At 38.9% G+C, this 19,830-nt stretch overlaps 1 protein-coding gene across 2 annotated transcripts in view; it reads right to left on the bottom strand.

Moving 5' to 3' along the window:
* The window catches only part of ANKRD28 (ankyrin repeat domain 28), a 124,947-nt gene that overhangs the window by 13,133 nt on the left and 91,984 nt on the right, over positions 1-19,830 (bottom strand). For both annotated transcript variants that reach the window (XM_065397814.1, XM_065397815.1), the window contains exons 17-26: positions 19,294-19,368; positions 15,651-15,852; positions 13,328-13,415; positions 12,683-12,800; positions 11,809-12,028; positions 4,427-4,514; positions 4,248-4,331; positions 3,529-3,674; positions 3,230-3,312; positions 2,967-3,049 (exon numbers count right to left, since the gene is read on the bottom strand). In XM_065397814.1, coding sequence (XP_065253886.1) covers positions 2,967-3,049; positions 3,230-3,312; positions 3,529-3,674; positions 4,248-4,331; positions 4,427-4,514; positions 11,809-12,028; positions 12,683-12,800; positions 13,328-13,415; positions 15,651-15,852; positions 19,294-19,368 — 1,187 coding nt within the window. The remainder of the gene's footprint in view (positions 1-2,966; positions 3,050-3,229; positions 3,313-3,528; positions 3,675-4,247; positions 4,332-4,426; positions 4,515-11,808; positions 12,029-12,682; positions 12,801-13,327; positions 13,416-15,650; positions 15,853-19,293; positions 19,369-19,830) is intronic.

The raw sequence follows: 19,830 nt of genomic DNA, 5'->3' as shown, positions 1-19,830 counted from the left end.
ACATGTCCCAGGACCTGAAGTCCATTCCTTATTGTGGTCCAAGGGCTCCCCTGAACTGCCCATTCAGACATGACAAAGTTAAGAAGCTGTCTAAAGGAAGATGGGCTCTGGCTGTCAATGAGTCCAAATATGCCCCTAAAAACTGTATCTTCTGTACAGGGGTTAGATGTGGACTTTTTTACATTCAGCTACAGACCCAACTCTGGACCACAGCAAGGACCATCTGGGTAGAAGACAGCACTGCTTCGTAGGAACGGTCCTTGAGTAGCCGGTTGTCAAGGTATGGGAAGAATTGGATCGCTTCTTGTCAGAGGTAAGCAACCACAGGACTTTTGAGAACAACCTTGGGGCCAAGGAAACACTGAAGGAAAGCACTCAGTATTGGAAATGATCCTAGTCTATAGTGAAATATAGGTATTTCCTGGGTGATGGGTATATTGTTATACGGAAATATGCATCTTGTACGTTGAGGGCTGAAAACCAAACCCCTTTCTCTAATGAAGAAATCATAGCTGCTAGAGTCACACATTCTGAACTTTTGAGACTTTACAAACTTGCTTAGAAGTCTTAGATCTAAATAAGATCCTTGGCACAAGGAAACACTTAGAGTAAAATCACTAGCCCCTGTGAGGAAGAGGAACTGGCTTTATTGCTCCTAACTGAAAGAGACAGTTCACTTCTTGTCTCAATAAAAGCTTGCAAGAGCGGTCCTTGAAGAGGGATGGGGGGGGGGTGTCAAAGGGAGGGAGGGACATAACATTAAGGTATACCATCCATTTTATGACCTCTATGACCCAGTTGTCTGTAGTGATCCATCTCCCAGCATGCTAGAACTAGGCAAGGTGGTCTCTAAAGGCAGGAGGTGGGCTAATGGATGCAGCTGTAAATCCAGAGGTGCAGGAGGATGTGAACCCTTGACCAACCCATCAAACCTGTTGCTTTGGAGATGACTGGGTGATCATGGAGAACGGTTGGGAGGCCCTCTCTCTCCGAAATCTGTCTCTTTCGGGGGGCGGGGGGGGGGGGGGGAGAGGAGGTGTTAGTGGACCTACGAACCCGGAAAACTGAATAGCATGTGGGCAGTCTGGGACATACTAAACCTTGTCTTATTTGTAGGTGTATATATACCCAAGGATTATAAAGTAGCCCTAGTATCAGAGGGGTAGCCGTGTTAGTCTGAATCTGTAAAAAGCAACAGAGAGTCCTGTGGCACCTTTAAGACTAACAGAAGTATTGGGAGCATAAGCTTTCGTGGGTAAGAACCTCACTTCTTCAGATGCAAGTAGCCCTAGACTCCTTTAGAGTATGCCAGGACTCATCTGTGGTTTCCAAGAACAGCTTACAACCATTGAGGGGGAGGTCCCTCCACGGTGTTCTCTATTTCTCAGAAATCCCAAGGGATAGAGCCAAGATGCCCTGCACACCACCACCAACACTATGGAGATGGACCTGACAACAGTGTGGGCTGAACGGACATTGCTAACTGAAAATCTCCGATCAAGGGCTTGAGAGGCATATGTGCATCTGAAGAGGAGCATCTATAGGGACACTACTTGAAGAAGAATTGCACCTATTGTCTGTAGCTCAAAATATTAAAGCTCAAGAAGCAAGAAGCATTTAACACCATGAATAAACTGAAATCCATTTGAAAAAGTTATTTACAATTTGGGCCTACTTCTGCCAGCATTCATCTTGCTAAAAAAACTTTACATAATTTGTGATGCACTTGGTTTAAGAACTCAGTATAACGGATTGTAAAATAAGCTTCCATACCAGTAAAATATTTTAAACATTAAAATTATTCAAGTTTTGTGCAGCTCAGTGCATGACACTTCTTGCCAGTGAGTAAAAGGTCACTGATTTTCCCTGGAGATCCACATGAGCCGTACGGTTGATTCAGGTTGTTTGGAAGAAGTTAGAAGAGACTGTCTCCACCCTCCTTAGTGTGTCCCCATTCTCTTTATCTTCCTTTGTTCCCCCTTTTGTCTCCCAGCTTGTTTTCTCTCCACCTCTTTCGGCCTCTCATTAGCCATGCGCCAGGGCAACCAGCCATTGCCTCAGCTACATTCTTCTTCTTGCTTAGTGTGTTCCATGCTGCTTAAGATCCAATATGGTGAGCAGCAAGAGCAGGAGCCTAGCTGTCTAATTCCCAAAACAAAGCAGCCCCTAATTGACAGAAGGTGATACTGTAAGGAAATCCCTTGAGCAACAATTGGATGAGAGAGATTCCAACAGGGGAGCAGGAACAAGACAGGTTGCTAATGCTAAAACATCCAAGAGTCGTTTAGCAGCCCTGATAAATTTTTATGTTTTCCTCTGATTGTTAAGGCCTAATTAAAAGATTTTAGAAATCCATGTGGGTAGGTGTTCTAGGCTGCCAATATCACTTTTTAAGAGAAAATAAAAACAGAAGAATCAGTTATTAAAATCCTCCATCCCAGTTCCAAATACATTTCACAGTTTTATAGTACGAAATGCTTCTTACATTTGAATTTCCCTATAACTGGGCTCAAAAAATAGAGTTCTGAGATAAAAGTTTTTAGACGTAATGTTAGCTAGAAAATACCAGATTGCCACATTGTTTTAATAAAAGTAAACAAAAAGTACTCTCCAGCTAGCATTTTCATAATTAGTTAACTCACCTGCTTTTTTTTTTTAAACAGCAAATCAGACATTTGTAACAATCATTGGAATTAACTACTATTTAATTTTTAATAGAAAAAGCTGAATAGTGCTTATAAAGAATTAACGCCACAAGACTACTGTCCTCCAGATCATCTCAGGATTAGTGTCATTCCTGGTAGAATTCTTTGAGCCATGATGACCTAAGATTTTTCCAGCATCCCTTTCTCTTATTCAGATGGAAACCTGAACACTTAAAAATATTTATATAATTATTAGCTTTACTAACAGCAGAAATATATTGAAAATCCAACTGTAAAATATTGTTCAGTGGCCATACATACGTTTGCAAGGCTGCATTGGTGGCATTGATGAGGTTTCTATCCGTAATTTTCTCCAGTATTAACAAGGCACTAGTTTCATGACCCTAAATATACAGGAAACGTGTTTGTCAGATAACACACTCATTGAAGAAATTGTTTTGTATGTCTTTTTGAAGTAGTTTCTGGAGATTTTACAGAGTTAGACAAAGATCATATTTTAAAAAATAGTTTTTCATTAACAAACAAACATGCAAAACAGAGCTCAAATAGAAACTGACACACACCTTGCTGCAAGCCAAATGGAGTGCTGTGTTTTTACTGCTATCTTGCAAGGTCAGATCAGCCTTAGCACTGCTAACCAGCACCTCTGAAGGAAATAAAAGTTTGCATTAACTAAAAAGTGTTTCTAAAGGAATTATCTATTTTCCACTTTATAAAATGAAGATTAAAACCTAAAATAATACACTTCTAATAAACGTGTGAATGCATAATATATGTTATTTTAAAACAACAACGTCTTTAGTAGAATATTACTGTACATTTTTAAAAGTTAAAGTAGAAGATATTTAAGCTCTCTCTTTACCAACGGTGTTAGTTTGTCCATTTTCAGCAGCCATCATTAGAGGAGTCTTTCCAGAAGAATCTACAGCATTTACTTGAGCATTATGACTGAGTAGAAGCTGTAAACACTCCACATGATCTGTAAAAGCTGCTGCATGAAGGGGGGTTCTAAAAGAAATCAAGAGGAAATGGGCTTACATCCAGGAAACGTACATAATGCTTTATTCACAGGTGCAAACTTTGGCTGTGATCCTGCAATTGTATCACTGTGGGCAGCCACTACATAAAAATACACTAAGGCCATTATTGTTAGAGTGGTCACAGTTGCTATTATAAGATCATTTTTCAGTTTTTAAAAATAATTGGCCTCAAATTTAAAATGAATATTTAGCAGCCAGTAAGTCCAAAATATGGACAAGGATGACTTAAAAAATAAGATGGACAAAATACTAAAATATAGTTAATAGGCATAAAGATTTATATTGTACAAATTTTTATACAATTATAAAAATGCTCAAACTCTCCTACACAATAAAAAAAACAATTCAGCTCTATTAACACAATATATGGTTTTTAAAAATCCCCAACAACATTGTCAGTATATAACCAAAAAATGCCTTTATATAGAAAAGAAAACAAATATGCCAAATAAGTTTAAAAAACATTAAGGCTATGACACAAAAGCAAGGAGATTACTGTTTGCAGTCCACTGTTTCCTAAGTGCAGTTATTATATTCCTACCTTCCTTTTGCATCTGTTGAATTTACAATGCCAGCACCCAATGTATCGATTAACATTTCAGCAGCACCTTCATTGTCATTTATGCTATTAAAAAATTAAACAGGCTGTTACTTAGAGAATGATTGAGCTTTTGTTAAATATTGTAATGAAATCTTTACAGTAATCTTGAACTTCCTTACACAGCACAATGCAATGGGCTGAAAGAATTTCCTTCCATTTTCTGGAAAACTTCCTGTTCCAAAAGAAGCTCTACACAGCTGTCATGACCTAAAAGTTTTAAAATCAGATATTAAAAACAAAACAAACAACAAACACAGCTAAGGTAAATTAAATGACATTTCATTTGAAAGTCTTAAATGCACACTTGAATTACTTTAGATGTGGCCGTATCTGGGGATTAACAAAAACATGGTGCATTTTCAGGAGTCTAGAAGCCACAAGTACAATCAGAATACTAGACCCAGTACTGCAGGAGTTTTATGACCTTTGAAGTCATGATGCATTGGCTGGGGCACATGAAGAATGTTTAGCTAATTTAGTTCTTATAATATAGTAGCTTTACAGTTCATTCAATAGACTAACCACTTAGTCCAGTTGGAAGATTTTCTTCCACTGTACTCCTCTCTCTAGTGGAAAGAGATTTTTTGGGGTTTGCTTTTCCCCCCACTGAACTGCTGAATAACGTGGAGTCACAAATTGAGTACATCCACAACATGGGCTGAAAGATAATCATGACCCAAACTTTAAAATAATTTAAACTGTAAAATTATAAACAAATATGTTCTTGCTTCTATATTATTCACTGTAATGAATTATCCCAGTATATATTCCCTGTATACACAGTGATATTTATTCTAACTTTTAAAGTTCTCTCTTAGGTGTAAGCTCCTTTTATATAAATACAGCAAGAAAACATCTGCCTCTTGTTTGATTTTGGTAATTTTCTTCTCTCCTGAACTATTTGCTCTATTTGAACTATGTTGCGGGGACAATGGTCTCTCCTGCATCCTCACCCAACTGAAAAAACTTTAGATTGCAGTGTTTCATCTCTCTCTGAAAGGGACATCGTTCTAGTGGAGTTTTTCCTGGAGTTTGGTCATAAATAATGCCACTGAAACTGATGTGGATGACAATGCTGATAAGCCTCTGTGTGTCATATTGGAAATTCTCTCACTGATTCTTCAGACAAATACCAAGAATAAATGATATCATGCATATTTAGAATACAGAGGTGAAATGTAAGTACGGATTAATGTTGTAACACAGGGCCTACAGCCTCAGGCTTGTAAAATATTTACCTTAGTCAAACAAGGCCTCAGGCCTAAAGACTGGTTAGTTACTCATGTCAGCCAATGACTGACCCTATATCATAAGATGAAACAGTCAACTGCTGAAATGTAGGAAATATACGTGGCAATGTACCAGTTAAACCCGGTCTGAGTATTTTAGGGATTTTTCAAACAAAGCGTCAGCAAAGTCCTAACCACCAGCATGGTAACCGAGAGACATACATGTTAACAAGTATAAGGGGAACTAACAAGTTAGCCTAAGAAAACTGGATCACACCAAAGGTAGTAGGATGTGGAATTCAAATAAGGAAAAGAGGTTGAAGCCTTCATCAATATGCATGAACCAAGTGGGTGTCAGCGAAACACATTATAAAAGATTAATCCAGGCCTGCGTGCGTGAGGAGATCCCAGGCTGACCACCACTGGTGCTGATGATAATGATGGTGAGAATGACAACAATGAGGATGACGACTGACACTTTGAGTTTCTCCACAAGGGATGGTGTAAGTAAAGCAAATGCTAGATGTTCCGTATTGTTCTCTCTCTCTCCTCTACCAAACTGCTGTGTGTATATTGTTGTTTGGTTGGCCAATACAAAGTAATTATTACAAAAAGAGACTGTTGTCCCTGTTGTGCACCATGGTCCCTCGTTTATTGATAACCTCTCCTCTGTACTTGATTTTGGAGCTGAACTCTCACAGATTGGGTATAAGCCCTCAGACTGGAGTGGGTAATTATTTAAAATAACCTGTAACTATAGATAAGGCTACACCAAACAACTTAGTTTTCTCCACTCAAGCACAACCGCAATTTTCATCTTCCTATTTACTGTTAATCAGAGCTTTCCAATCACATAACAAAAGCAAAGGAAAACATTAAATATTTTCAGGATCTGCCTCAATTTGTAGAAGGATATTTTGTTCCTTGACTTATTTCCTGCATCAAAGATATTGTAAACCAATGTTTGTCAATTACTGCACCATAAAAAGAAAGCTTTTAAAGATTCTAAATAAAGATTCTAAATAAAGAAGCCAATCTTGGATGCCATTGCATTGTGTTTCTGGAGTTTAGTACCATATGTTCAAGGATCCTTTTTGGCAAAGACAAAAAGAAAGATATATAAAATCTAGCCCACATTACTCATTGGCCAAAACAAAAAATATGCTTACACTTGTCCCCAAATCATCATCAGATCCATTACTTAACCACAAATTTAAAAAAAAAAAAAAATGCTTTGAAATCTTACAACCAAACATGTTTAATTTGCTTATTGTCAATCACGTATTAGTACATAGCAGGCTGTATATACTAAGAAAGCTGTTGTTCAAATAGACTGCAGAGTTCACTACAAGATCAAAGCTCACATTCTAACACAAATGCCCACCCTGGAGAAGCAGGTTTAACTCAACCCATTTCATTTGTTTCCATTGCTGTTGTCACCTCTCTTTTTTAGCGACTAAACTCCCACAGAAGTAAGAGCATGGGTACATAGTAGTCAGTCAAAATTCAACTCCAATGCACCCTTTGCAAAATACACCAAGGAAAATGTATTTATTACTTCTTGCTTCAACAGCTTGACAAAAACAGTCTCAGAGTTAGTAATCCTACCTAAACTTTTCCTCCTCCACATAAAACTCCTTGGATTTTTATTTTTATTTTTAATATTTGTAGTAAAAGATTTGCGTAGTAAGACCGATTTTAACTAAATTTCTTAGAATTTTTTTGTCTACAGCCATCTCTGCAATTTTGACAACTTTAAAGAAACTGCAGTTTAGAAAGTAAGTACATTTTTTTATTTTTCAAGATACAGATAACGAGACTGCATACGTCATGAACAGATGTAAAACTGAGAGTATGCAGAAATGGAAGGTAGACTTCCTTCTCTCTAAAACTTAAGTGTTGACTAATTGATTTTATTTAAATTAGACAAACATAAACAATACATATTACTTTAATTTTATTTTTTGCAGGAAGTAGTTCTAGCTAGACTAGCGATTGCATGTTCTCATCTCATCTCACAGTAGTTTGACATGAAACTAAAGGCTAGATAGTTATGGAATGAAAACATCCAATTTTTCTGTTGCACTGAGACACTGTGGTCAAATTCACAGTGGATCACTCATCAATAAGGCTGCGAGTTTATCACGGAGGTCACGGATTCTGTGACCTCCATGACTTCTGCAGCCTGCTGGTGTGCCTGGCCCGAGGCCTGGACACACCTTCGCCTAGGAGCTGAGCGAGGGGGATGTCGCCACTTCCGGGGAGCGCCACAGCACCTCCCAGAGCCTGCCTCACCCTGTCCTGTGCCCCAACTCCCTGCCCCCTCCCACACCCAAACTCTTCTGCTGTTGCGGGGGTGGATGGGCGGAGACAGGTACCTCCCCCCCCCCCAAGCACCAACGGGGGTCCCGGGCCGCGCCTCCCCCTCCCCAGCACCAGTGGGGTTCCTGGGCCACATGCCCCACCAGCACTAGTGGGGGTCCTGGGCCGCCCGCCCAGCATCCACAGCACCCCCAGGCAGCCCTCCCTCCCCCAAGTTTCGGTGAGGGATATATAGTAAAAGTCATGGACAGGTCACGGGCCGTGAATTTTTGTTTACTGCCTGTGACTTTTACTAAAAATACCCACAACTAAAACAGCCTTACTCATCAAGCATTCACAAATTTAGTTTTGCACATCTGGTAATTTTAGTTTATTCTTATTCTATTCAATAAAATTAGTCTTAGAGATATAGTCTGTAGCTTTGCCTATAAGTATAGACTGTATTGCTATTCCCTTAGCACTAATTAGGAAAATGAGCTTTAAGCTCTTACTTCTCTGATTAACATTTTGCAGCAAGGCAGAAAATGAAGTAAATGAGAACCTTAATTACCTGTGAAGATTAGGTTGTGGCTGTGTCATTAAGCAAAAGCTCTGAGTGAACCTCTCACCCTCCAGAATGTACTGAGGCAGCAAGCAAAAGGAAGGGGAAATGCTATGACCCTTCCTGATGGCTTTTGTTCTTCAAATACTGTACTTGTACATGTGGTTTGATCTGAGGCAGAAGGATCTTATGATATCAGTGAAATACTTCAAGATGAGTTAATGTGGAATTATTTTATTCTGATTAAACTACTTCCTAATTAAAATAATTTCTTGGGATAAGTGGCACCATTTCTGCTTCAACAGTGCTATCCTATCCAAATTTTCTCTTTTATTTTTCAACATTTTTACTACTTTTTAAAAAGTACATATTAAAACACAGAAATAAGCACAGAAAGACAGTATATCATATTAGATATTGGAGTTACTATACAAATAAATTCAACTTATTTAAAAATTATTCAATTATTGGCTTGAACCTGCTCCCATTAAATGTTGCCTGAAGGGTTCTGTTTCATAATATTTAGAAACTAAGGGTATGGCTACACTACCTGCCGGATTGGTGGGCAGCGATCGATCCAGCGGGGGTCGATTTAACGCGTCTAGTCTAAACGCGATAATCGACCCCCGAGCGCTCTCCTATTGACTCCTGTATTCCACCACCGCGAGAGGCACAGGCAGAGTCGACGGGGGAGCGGCAGCAGTCGACTCACCACAGTGAAGATCTAAGTACGTAGCTGAAGTTGTGTAACTTAGATCGATCCCCTCCACCCCCCGCAGTGTAGATCAGGCCAAAGACTCAAATATATGTCAACAGAATGGTATATATTCAGTGATTCACAAGAGTTGAGAGCCTTTCCTATAATGAAGATTTGTCACAGTTAGTACAGTAGTACCCTCAGAGTTACAAACACCAGAGTTACGAACTGACCAGTCAACCACACACCTCCTTTGGAACCAGAAGTTTGCAAACAGGCAGCAGCAGAGACAAAAAAATAAAAATAAAAAAAAAGCAAATACAGTACAGTACTGTGTTAAACGTAAACTACTAATATACAAAAGCAACAGAGGGTCCTGTGGCACCTTTAAGATTAACAGAATGTTAGTCTTAAAGGTGCCACAGGACCCTCTGTTGCTTTTTACAGATTCAGACTAACACGGCTACCCCTCTGATACTAATATACAGGGAAAGTTTAAAAAAAAAATTTGACAAGGTAAGGAAATTGTTTCTGTGCTTGTTTCATTTAAATTAAGACGGTTAAAAGCAGCATTTTCTTCTGCATAGTAAAATTTTAAAGCTGTATTAAGTCAATGTTTAGTTGTAAACTTTGTAAAGAACAACCAAAATGTTTTGTTCAGAGTTATAAATAACCTCCATACCTGAGGCGTTCGTTACTCTGAGGTTCTACTGTGGATGGATGGATGGACAGATGGATAGGAGTGATGTAAATATTAAGAGATATACTTAGGTCAATTTTTTTTTGATATACATACAAATCATGTGTTTGTGTCCAGAGTTACCTATTTTGCATATCTGAAAACTGGATATGTAATGATTTGTGTTTTTGTGGATGATAGATACCTTTCCCCCACAAGATAATCTGAATAAAAGAACAGGTTACTGTATGATTAAACATGCCCTGTATCTGCTTAACAGCTAGAAAGAGTCTAAACCTTATAAAGCCTAGCTTGTAAATTGGTTCTAATTTAATTTCCCCCCCCCATATAACACGTATATACAAACAACAAACACACCACACCCACAAAAGTGTTTTTTAAATGTCTAATCACTAACAGTTTTACATATTACTTCCAAAACAAACTCAAAACTCAGTGTGGGTCTGGGAAGGGGAGAAGTGACAGGGATCTTCAGCAAGGTAGTTTTTTTCTTTTTCTTACTTGTTTTTCTGTCCTGTTTCTTGCACTTTTAAAATCAGAGTATCAAGTAGGAAGATATACAGCTACACAAATGTTTGCATACATGGTTGAGTACTAAACTGTTTAATAAACACTCAGATAAGTAATATATTGAGTCATACAAAAAATGAAAAATGTAGCAACTATTACAAAACCATACCCCAGGATGAGCTAACTGATCATTCAGAATCTTCACCTGGCAGGGTACAATAACAACAGGAAATGATGGGCAAAGAAAAAGAAAGGCGGAATCTACTTATCTAGGAGTACAATTCAAAGATAGGAGTTCTGAAAATACTGAATCATGCGAATTCTGCTTCTCTGGGCTTGTCTATATGAATATTTAGTTCGCAGAAAGTTAGGGTGTGAATCTATCCTGCACTGCCCTGCCGCCGCACATTATAAATTCCCTAGTGCATTTTAATACACTCCTGGTTCAAAGAGGGGTGATTTAAAGCACACTAAGGAACTTTTAGTGCATGGAAGCAGTGTCCACATGGGTACTGAGTGTGCAGCAGTCTAGTGCAGGGTAAATTTACACTCCAGCTTGCCGCAAATTAAGTCTTTGTTTAGACAAGTCCTCTACTAAAAAATAACAACAGAAGCCACCATCTATTTCACTTGCAGCAGGAATAGGTACATAGGTACATGGCAAATGCACACACAAGTTGGTATAAATTTCCTTCATCCTCCTTTTCTCTGTTCCTTCTGCTTGTTTGTTGCATCTACTTGTGTCTTGTCTTATCTTAATTAGATTGTGACCTCTTTGGTGCAGGTTCTGTGATTCTGTATGATTGTATAATGCCTCCCTCACTGGGGCCCAATACTGACTGAGGACTCTAGGAGGCACTATAATAATACAAATCCCTACTTTAAGTACAAAATGGAACTCAACCTTAAATATAGAGTTGTGACCAGTGCCTCTATAATAAATAAATAGCAGCTAATGAGTTTTAAACAGAAAGTTGTGGTCACTAATAAAAGGACTCCTGAAGTCTGGTGTTGCAAAATATATTGAAATGTCAAAGTGGATTAGTTCACTATTTTGTTTCTGAACTTTCCCCCTTGATCTGTTTGCTCCTCAGTTACCTTATATCTGCTAGCTTTGTAAGAGTTCTGCCTTCTTACTTCTGATTATGCTTAAGATTGCAAGACAGAGAATGTTTGGAGCACTAGAGAGATAAAGTCCATCTCTCTTGCAAGAAAGTGCTAAGTACACTGCTTTGGAATGAATGGAAAAATAAATGCAACAAATCTGCCCAGAAAGCTTATTCACTTTTTAGAATTAACAACAATAAAAGACTCCAGTGTCTTTAGTTTGCTTTATGAATAGTGCTCCATCTGTCTCACATTTTTATTATTAATATTTATATTATGGTATTGCTTAGATGCTCTTATCAATATTGGGGTTCCACTGAGCTAGGATCTACACCTACATACAGATTCCTGCCCCGAAGGCTTTGTATTTAAGACCACTTTACCATTGTACTTACCATTATAACAGGCCCAGTGCAGTGATGTATATCCATGATTGTCTGCTATGGCCGGTACCGCATCCACAGATGTTGCTGACTGCAAGAGAGCTCCTAGAACACCAGTATGTCCACATGCAGCTGATAAGTGTATAGGTGTTCGCCCTCGGCAGTCTCGTAGCAAGGACTTAGCACCATGTTGAAGCAATGCTTCCACACACTCCTCATGCCCAGTAACTGCCTGGAAAAGAAAGATACAATATGCATGTGCGCGCACACACACACGCACGCACACCCCCCACCCCCGAAGAAAAAAAATCTGTTATTGCCTTAACATACAATATTGTGAGCAGGCTACTACAAAATAAGCCCAGTCATTTTTACTTAAGTAAGTGGGCATTGCAAAGAAAAATTCAATAATTATTAGCTTAGTGATAGGGTACGTTTTTCTTTTGCGATGGCCTAAAGTGATATGCTAATCCCCAGGGCCTCCTTAATTGTAGTATCTGGCATGGACTTTAAAGAAACATTTGGCATCTTGTACATAGAAAACACAAAAAAAGGAGTTATTTTCTTCCTCTCTCCAATACTCTCCCTCACCCCCAACAAAAATGATACCTTGGAATGTTCTAGCTAATGTGCTTCTGCAAGTTGAAGTGAATCAGAAGGTACAAAGAACACTGAAGGTAAAGTGCAAAAGGGCAAAAATCTAACCACTCAAATGCAATAAAAGAGAAGACCAACCAAGCACAGTAGAACACTAATGTTAGTGGAATTAAAAAAAAAAAAAAAAAGAATCAAATTCAGCAATGATGCAAACTGCAGACATTCTCAATTTGTATTTAAAATCGATGCACACTTTTTTGGAAATGGCAAAAGGGAAATATTTTCTTACCCCTCTATGTAATGCAGTTCTTCCCCATTTATCTTTGGCATCTACGTTTGCTCCTTTGTTAAGCAATGAATAAACGCAGTCTGTGTGCCCATTGAGAACAGACAGCATCAGAGGAGTCCTGAACAGTGAGACAAAAGAGTAAGAAAAAGTTTCCATGCAGGTTACACTTTAATAGTCTAGTGGTCAGCTAACATACTTAAAACTCCAGAAACAACTTTTGTTCTCCTAGAGAAAGCTCTTCAACAACTGATCCATTAGCGAACAGCACTTTATCAGTACTGCTTTTGTGATTAGTTTACATTTTGTTTAGACATAAGAAGGTAAACCTATTTCCAAGAGTGTAACATAAAAAAGCTAATTACATCACTAGAGCCTATTTTCTCAGTGTTTAGTGAACAAATTAAGATTACTTTGTTCCCTGTGGAATGAGGATCAAAATTCTGTGAAATTTACATCTGTGGTACTCAGAGACACAAACTACATTAATCCTAGTTAGGATATTGTCCCTCCATTTAAAAAAACAAACAAAAAATCACCAATGGAAAATGATGACTTTTTTTTTGCGCTATGGGGGCCAGAAACTATAATGTAAATTAAGGATGCAACATCTTGTGAAAAATCAGAATATGGACTTCTTAAACTTACTGTCCACTTCCATCTTGAATGTCCACTGCATTCTGTGGTTCTGCATTGCCTATCAACAATCGCAAGCATTCTGAATGACCATTTGTAGCTGTAAAATGTTACAAAAACAATCAGCATATCATGTTTATCATCCTTGGGTATGAGTATTAACAAAATGAAGATGTATTTTGTAATAAATAGTATTAACAAAATGAAGATATCAGCTTCTACTAGAACCATTAATACAAGCACTCATTGGCCATAATGGGGTCAGCATTTATAACTTAATTTGAAAACAGGAAATCTTTGACCTTATATCCAATACTCAAACATGTTTTTAACATAATTAAATATTCAAAATCCATAGAACTATATTACAACTGAACAGAATGTGATGGTTTCAAGATATGTGCCATTGTTAATGACTATCTTCTTTTGTATGTAAATAAGGATGAGAATATTAACCATAACTATAGGAACAGTTCATGCCTATGTTAGTTTAACAAGAAATAATGCTTCACTTTCATTCTTTATACATACTCATTAACACAATTATTTATTTAAAGCAAGTGAGTCCTTGTCTAACCTACCACACATAGATTTTAATGCTAATATATTGTGTGTGTATTTGTAAGGGATGGGAAGAGAGATCACACTGAAGAGAGGGGCGGGAGAACAGTTACACAATTAGTAGGAGGGATAAGCCAAGAAGAGGAAAGTTAGGGAAACTGTATTTAAAAGGAGTTCTTGAGAGATAAAGTTTGCTTCCTGGGCTACTGCACTGAGCCTCTGGAAGTAGGATACACCTCAGGTTGCTCAGCAACGACCTGTCCGGCAAATCTGAGAATGGTGCTAATGGAAGCTGAAAGGAGGGAGAAAACAAACAGAAGAATAAAACTAGTGTTCAAGGAGAAAAAAAAAAGTGTCTCTCTCTTATGGCGATCTAATATTGTTTATGGACTGCTCTTTTTACCAAGACGTTTTAAATGACATTTACTACTATGCCATTGGCAACTTAAAAAAAAAAAAAAAAAAAAAGTAAAGTTCACTTGCAAAAAGACAAGAAAGGAATGAATAACTAAGTATCCCTTAAACGACATCTTGGGGGGGGGGGGGAAACCACAGGGAGAAGTGAGAGAGGGAGAGAAAGGATTAAAAATCATCAACATTAATTTTTTCAAAAACTCAGTAAGAGTTCAGTCACTTAATCCTTAAAGCACTGAGTAAAAACCATGAAACTTCTCTTCTCACAAAACTGCCAGAGCTCTCCAAGATACAGATTAAAAGCAGAGCACTGTTTGATGCCATCCACAAATTATGAGAGGTAAGTTACACAACATATCTCAACACTACAATGTCCTACAAATGGCAGGGCCATGACCATGTCATTCACCCACAAACATCCTACACAGCACAGCTGTTTGGCATGGAGGGAAATGCACACTGCATCCATTTAATGCAGGGATAGGCAAACTTTTTGGCCCAAGGGCCACATCTGGGAATAGAAATTGTATGGCGGGCCATGAATGCTCACAAAATTGGGGTTGAGGTGCGGGAAGGGGTGAGGGCTCTGGTTGGGGGGGTGTGGGCTCCAGGGTGGGGCCAGAAATGAGGAGTTCAGGGTGTGGGAGGGGGTTCCAGGCTGGGGTGGGGGGTTGGGGTGGGAAGGGGTGCAGCTCTGGCTGCGGGCTCTGGGGTGGGACTGGCGATGAGGGGTTTGGGGTGCAGGAGGGTGCTCCGGGCTGGGACCGAAGGGTTTGGAGGGCGGGAGGGGGATCAGGGCTGGGGCAGGGGGTTGGGGCACGGGGGGGGAGGAGGGGGAGAAAGGGAGGTGAGGGCTCCAGCTGGGGTGCAGGCTCTGGGGGGCACTTACCTCAAGCGGCTCCCGGAAGCAGTGGCATGTCCCTTCTCCGGCTCCTTCGCAGAGCCCCCAGGCTGCCCCTACGCATAGGAGCCGGAGGGAGGACATGCTGCTGCTTCCAGGAGCCGCGTGGAGAGGCCCCTGACCCTGTTCCCAGGCTGGAGCGCCGGATTAAAATGGCTGGCGGGTTGGATCCGGCCCACAGGCCATAGTTTGCCCACCCCTGATTTAATGGATGGCAGAGGTACTAAACTCCTCCAGAGCCCAAGGAAGACATCTAACTAAGGCATTTTCTCTCTCTCTCTCACTAAGCTAAGGCACTCCCACTACCTCATGCTCTTCCTCATCCTCCAAAGTGCAGAACATAATTTAAGACGTAATCTACTCTGATAATGCCACAGAAATAACAGACTGCTGTGCATTATTACATGAACAAAATAATATAAACCCCAAACCCATGCATTTGTGTTCAGCACAACATACCTGCAGCATGTATTGGAGTTCTCTTTACAACATAGTCTTTCACTAAGATTGATGCTCCCTGATTAATAAGTACATCCACACACTCCACATGTCCCTTAAAAGCTGCAAGATCCAATGGTGTCCTTCCATTATTGTTCCTCACATCAAGGTCCAACAAAGACTGCACCAGTACTTCCAGAGCTTGATGGTGACCATGATAGGCCTAAGGGAATATTAACACAGTGCAGTAGTGTTTCATTTACATCAGAAAAAGACATTATTAAAATAGTGTGTAACAAAAGCATTTAGAAGAATATCTGCTGTTTTAAGTAAAAATCAGTCGTTTTGTAACCAATGTTAAAAACATACTTTCAACTGAACAATCTGTACCTATTTGTATTTAATTTATTTATTTTTAATCAGTAATTGGAAGAAATTAGAAAAAAAGTGTGTCATTTTTCCAGTTTGTTTACTTTGTATATTTGATAACTCTTTAGGTGCAGTGAACTTCACTGCTTTACGATCAGGGGCATGACTCTTATGCATTGCTCCAGTTGGGGGCTCACATGCAGACTCTTCATTACCCTCTGCAGAGGGCATTTATTTGTAACAGCAGCAGCAAAGCTGAAACTGAAGAGGCAGATGTGCTCATATACTTAAAAAGAAGTGGGAAAACAGGTGGGCCACAACTATGTTCAGTGTTGTTGCGCTCAGGATGCCCATAGGATCTTAAAGGTAGAAGGCATATAGGAAAAACTCATTTAAAAAAATGATTTTCTATTTTATTTATTTATTTTTTTTTTTTTAAAGGCAGGACAAACGAAGTGATGTATCAAAAACTGCTCTTTTTAAAATTGTCATTGGCAGTGGCCCTTTAATAGGGCAAAATGTTTACAAATAATATGGTAGAGCAGTAAAAACAGAAGTTAAAGCATTTCAAGTGCAGTGTATTAAATGGAATGAGGTCAATAGATACACAGATCAATTCTTTATCCTATATTATGTTTTTTTCAGATTTTATCTTTTCAAGACTTTATATACCACAGCCCTGTAAATCATCTTGTGTAAAAATTAAAGGATGATTAATACATAACCACTGCATTTAGTCTTTTATACAAAACACAGAACATTTTCACATGACAGAATAAGGACCCAATTCTACAAGAAGCTCTGAGTGGATGAACTCCTGCACCCATGGGGAGCTCCTGGCAAGATCAGGGTCTAAGTGATTACATAAAGACAAAAAAAGTTAGTTTATTGTAATATAGAATCAACTTTTTATTTTAAAAATTTTTTGTAGATTTTATATTTTATATTTATGTAATACTTTTTTTCCCCTTCAAAAGAACATGCTAAAACTGGAATGACAGGAAATTCCCTGAGACAAAGTGGGTGAGGTAATAACTTATTGCAGAGGTTCCCAAACTTTTCTTATTTGTGTATCTCCTTTCAGATCTACCAGCTGCCCATGAACACTACCCTTCTCATCATTGACACTGTGTGTGTTCTTCTTAATACTACCTTTCTTTAGCCATCTACCCATATTTCACTGTTACGTACAGATATAGTTATAGTGCGACATATACAACCAAAAAAAAACCCTGATTAAGTTCTGAGCTCAGTCAAATTGGACAGATGCTGAGCAACTCAACCCGCACTGTACAGTGGTTGGAGGTGTGGGCTCTCTATGTCAACATCTGTGTTCTCACCGGTACATCTTGAAGTAAGTTAATTACTGTATTTTATAACAAATTCTCAGTTTCAAAGCTTCATCTGAATAGCCTATTATGAGAATGCAATAAATAAAATAATAAATAAACTATTATACAATTTCTCCCGCAAGTCTCCCAGAGATGTCTCGTGTATCTCTTTTTGGAACTCCTATTTTATTGGACCAACTTCTGTTGAAGAGACAAGCTTTTGAGCCCCATAGAAATCTCCTTCAGGTCTGGGAAAGGTACTCCCAGCCTCACAGCTAAATGCAAGGGTAGTGTGGCCCACTAACACCTACTAGCCACCTGCAGAGGTGTTAATGGACCACTCTACCTTGAATGGTCCCTTATATTATGTGCTAACTGCTTATGCTAAACAATCTGTTCCACACCTTGCATTTAGCTGTGATGCTCAGAGTACCTTTTCCAGATCTGAAGAAGAGCTGTGTGTGGCTCCAAAGCTTGTTTCTCTCACCAACAGAAGTTGGTCCAATAAAAAATATTACCCCACCCACTTCCTGTCTCTGATATCCTGAGACCAACACAGCTACAGGAAATTCCCTGTAAGAAAAAATAAATAAATAAAGACAGACCAGGTGGTGGTTGTTGGCAGAATGGAGAAGATTTGGAAAGTGATGCAATAAGACTAGAATTGATAACTGTGGGAAATCTACCGTGTAGACCTGTCATGATAATGTGTCAAATGCCATGGTACAGCTGTGAGAACAATGAACAACTTCAAGTGCTGGTCCAAGCTATTACAAAAAAAATAAAAATAAAAATCAACTGTGTTTATTTGAGTTGTCAGGGGTCCTTCATACCTCCTTGGGTGTTTAACCTATAAGGGGGCAACACACTGTCCCCATTCTCAGTATTCCAGAAACTGCTCAGACCTGTTTTCTTTTAGTGTTCAAGCTGTATTTTATTCTAAGCCTTCCACCCACACCAGTACAGTGTAACACCACAGTTTTAAGCCTCTACATCTTTCAGCCCTTCTTTTCTAGGGCCCTAGGAGGAAAAGAGATCTCCCTCTTGGAAGCGCTTTCCTTCTACACTCAGCTAGCCCTGTCCTCATCCCCTTTGTAACACTTCCTTCTCGGCCTTCATCAGCTTTTATAGCTAGCTGAGGGCTAATTAGTTTCTGACATCCCTAGCCAATCCTTCTGATTAGCTAATTGTTCAATTAGCCATCACTGGGGAAACTAATTGAGGCTAAGAGAGCTGAGTGCGGACTCACCTGTCAGGTTTCAGCACTCTGTCACAAGCCAGTGTCCTCATGTAATTTCAGGCCTAGTCCCCCCTTTTTTTTCTATTGCTAATTTTAGAAGTCACCTTACTGATGTCCCATCATTTCTTTTGGTCCTGTGTATCAAAAACACGTGTTGTGTCATACCTGTGCACCATCAATTTTTAACATTTGTTTTACACTTATTTAAAAGGGGGCACTTTTTGATTATTTTAACCTATGATTAGAGAAAAAATATTTTATTCAAGCTTGCTTACTTGGCATTTCACTGCACTTTTATATGACCAGTTTCACCGTTTTCCCTGTGTAGTCAGTTCCCTGATAATTTGTGAATGTCTTTCATGAACAACAGGGGAGAGAAAAACATTTTTTAAAATAGGAAAAGGTGGCTCTAAATAATAAAAAAAATGGTAGGGGGACTCAGCAGCAGTTACAGTACTTGAAACCAGTTTTAACTTTTTCTTTTTTTTAATACTGAACAGATTTGATGCTGACTGTTTCTTTAAGAGCACATTTACAATTGATACACAAAATCTTATGCAACTCACGTAAGAGAGCGTGTATATTAAGAATTGTAAACTATTGTTATTGCCTGCAAATAAACCTATCGCATGAATCAAAACTATCTTGTATCAGTCAAAAAATTGTTGTGCACAGATCTATATGATTCAGTAGCCCAACAATCAATAGCGAACAAAATACTTACAGCTAAGTGCAATGGACTAATTGGTGCTCTGTTGTCGGAATCATTCAGCAGGTCAGTACCTGATGTTTCCATTAGCTAGAAGAAATATACATTTAGATTAAATGCAACAAAACTGTTTTAAAACACTCTCCAACAGCAGTATGGGAATTGCTATCCCTCACCACTTACAGATTAAAATACACAAAATTCCACAGACATGGTATTCCCTCCGCCCCCCAAGTATTGTATAAATGACTATTTCAATCTTTTAAAGGCTTTGGGCTGTAAAGGCAACACTCTTCCTGCATCTCCCCAGCCCAACTAGCAGGTGTTTCATTTGGCTTCAGATTGAACTATTCAAATAAGAAATTCTTCCCAAATAAGGTATTTTCTTTTTTAAATAAAAGCAAACAAACAGCTTATCAGTAAGGAACACTGGATAGGTGGGGAACATATGGTAAGGAAGGAGAAGGAAAAGCAACGAAGAAAATAGACACGGAAAGCCTGATGGAAGTAATCCTCAGCAGCAAGGGGAAGGAGAGGAAAACCACAAATTTA

Source organism: Emys orbicularis, chromosome 2 (assembly GCF_028017835.1).
Source record: "Emys orbicularis isolate rEmyOrb1 chromosome 2, rEmyOrb1.hap1, whole genome shotgun sequence".
In the NCBI taxonomy this organism is placed as follows: Eukaryota; Metazoa; Chordata; order Testudines; family Emydidae; genus Emys; species Emys orbicularis.
This window is presented reverse-complemented; position numbering and strand designations above follow the sequence as displayed.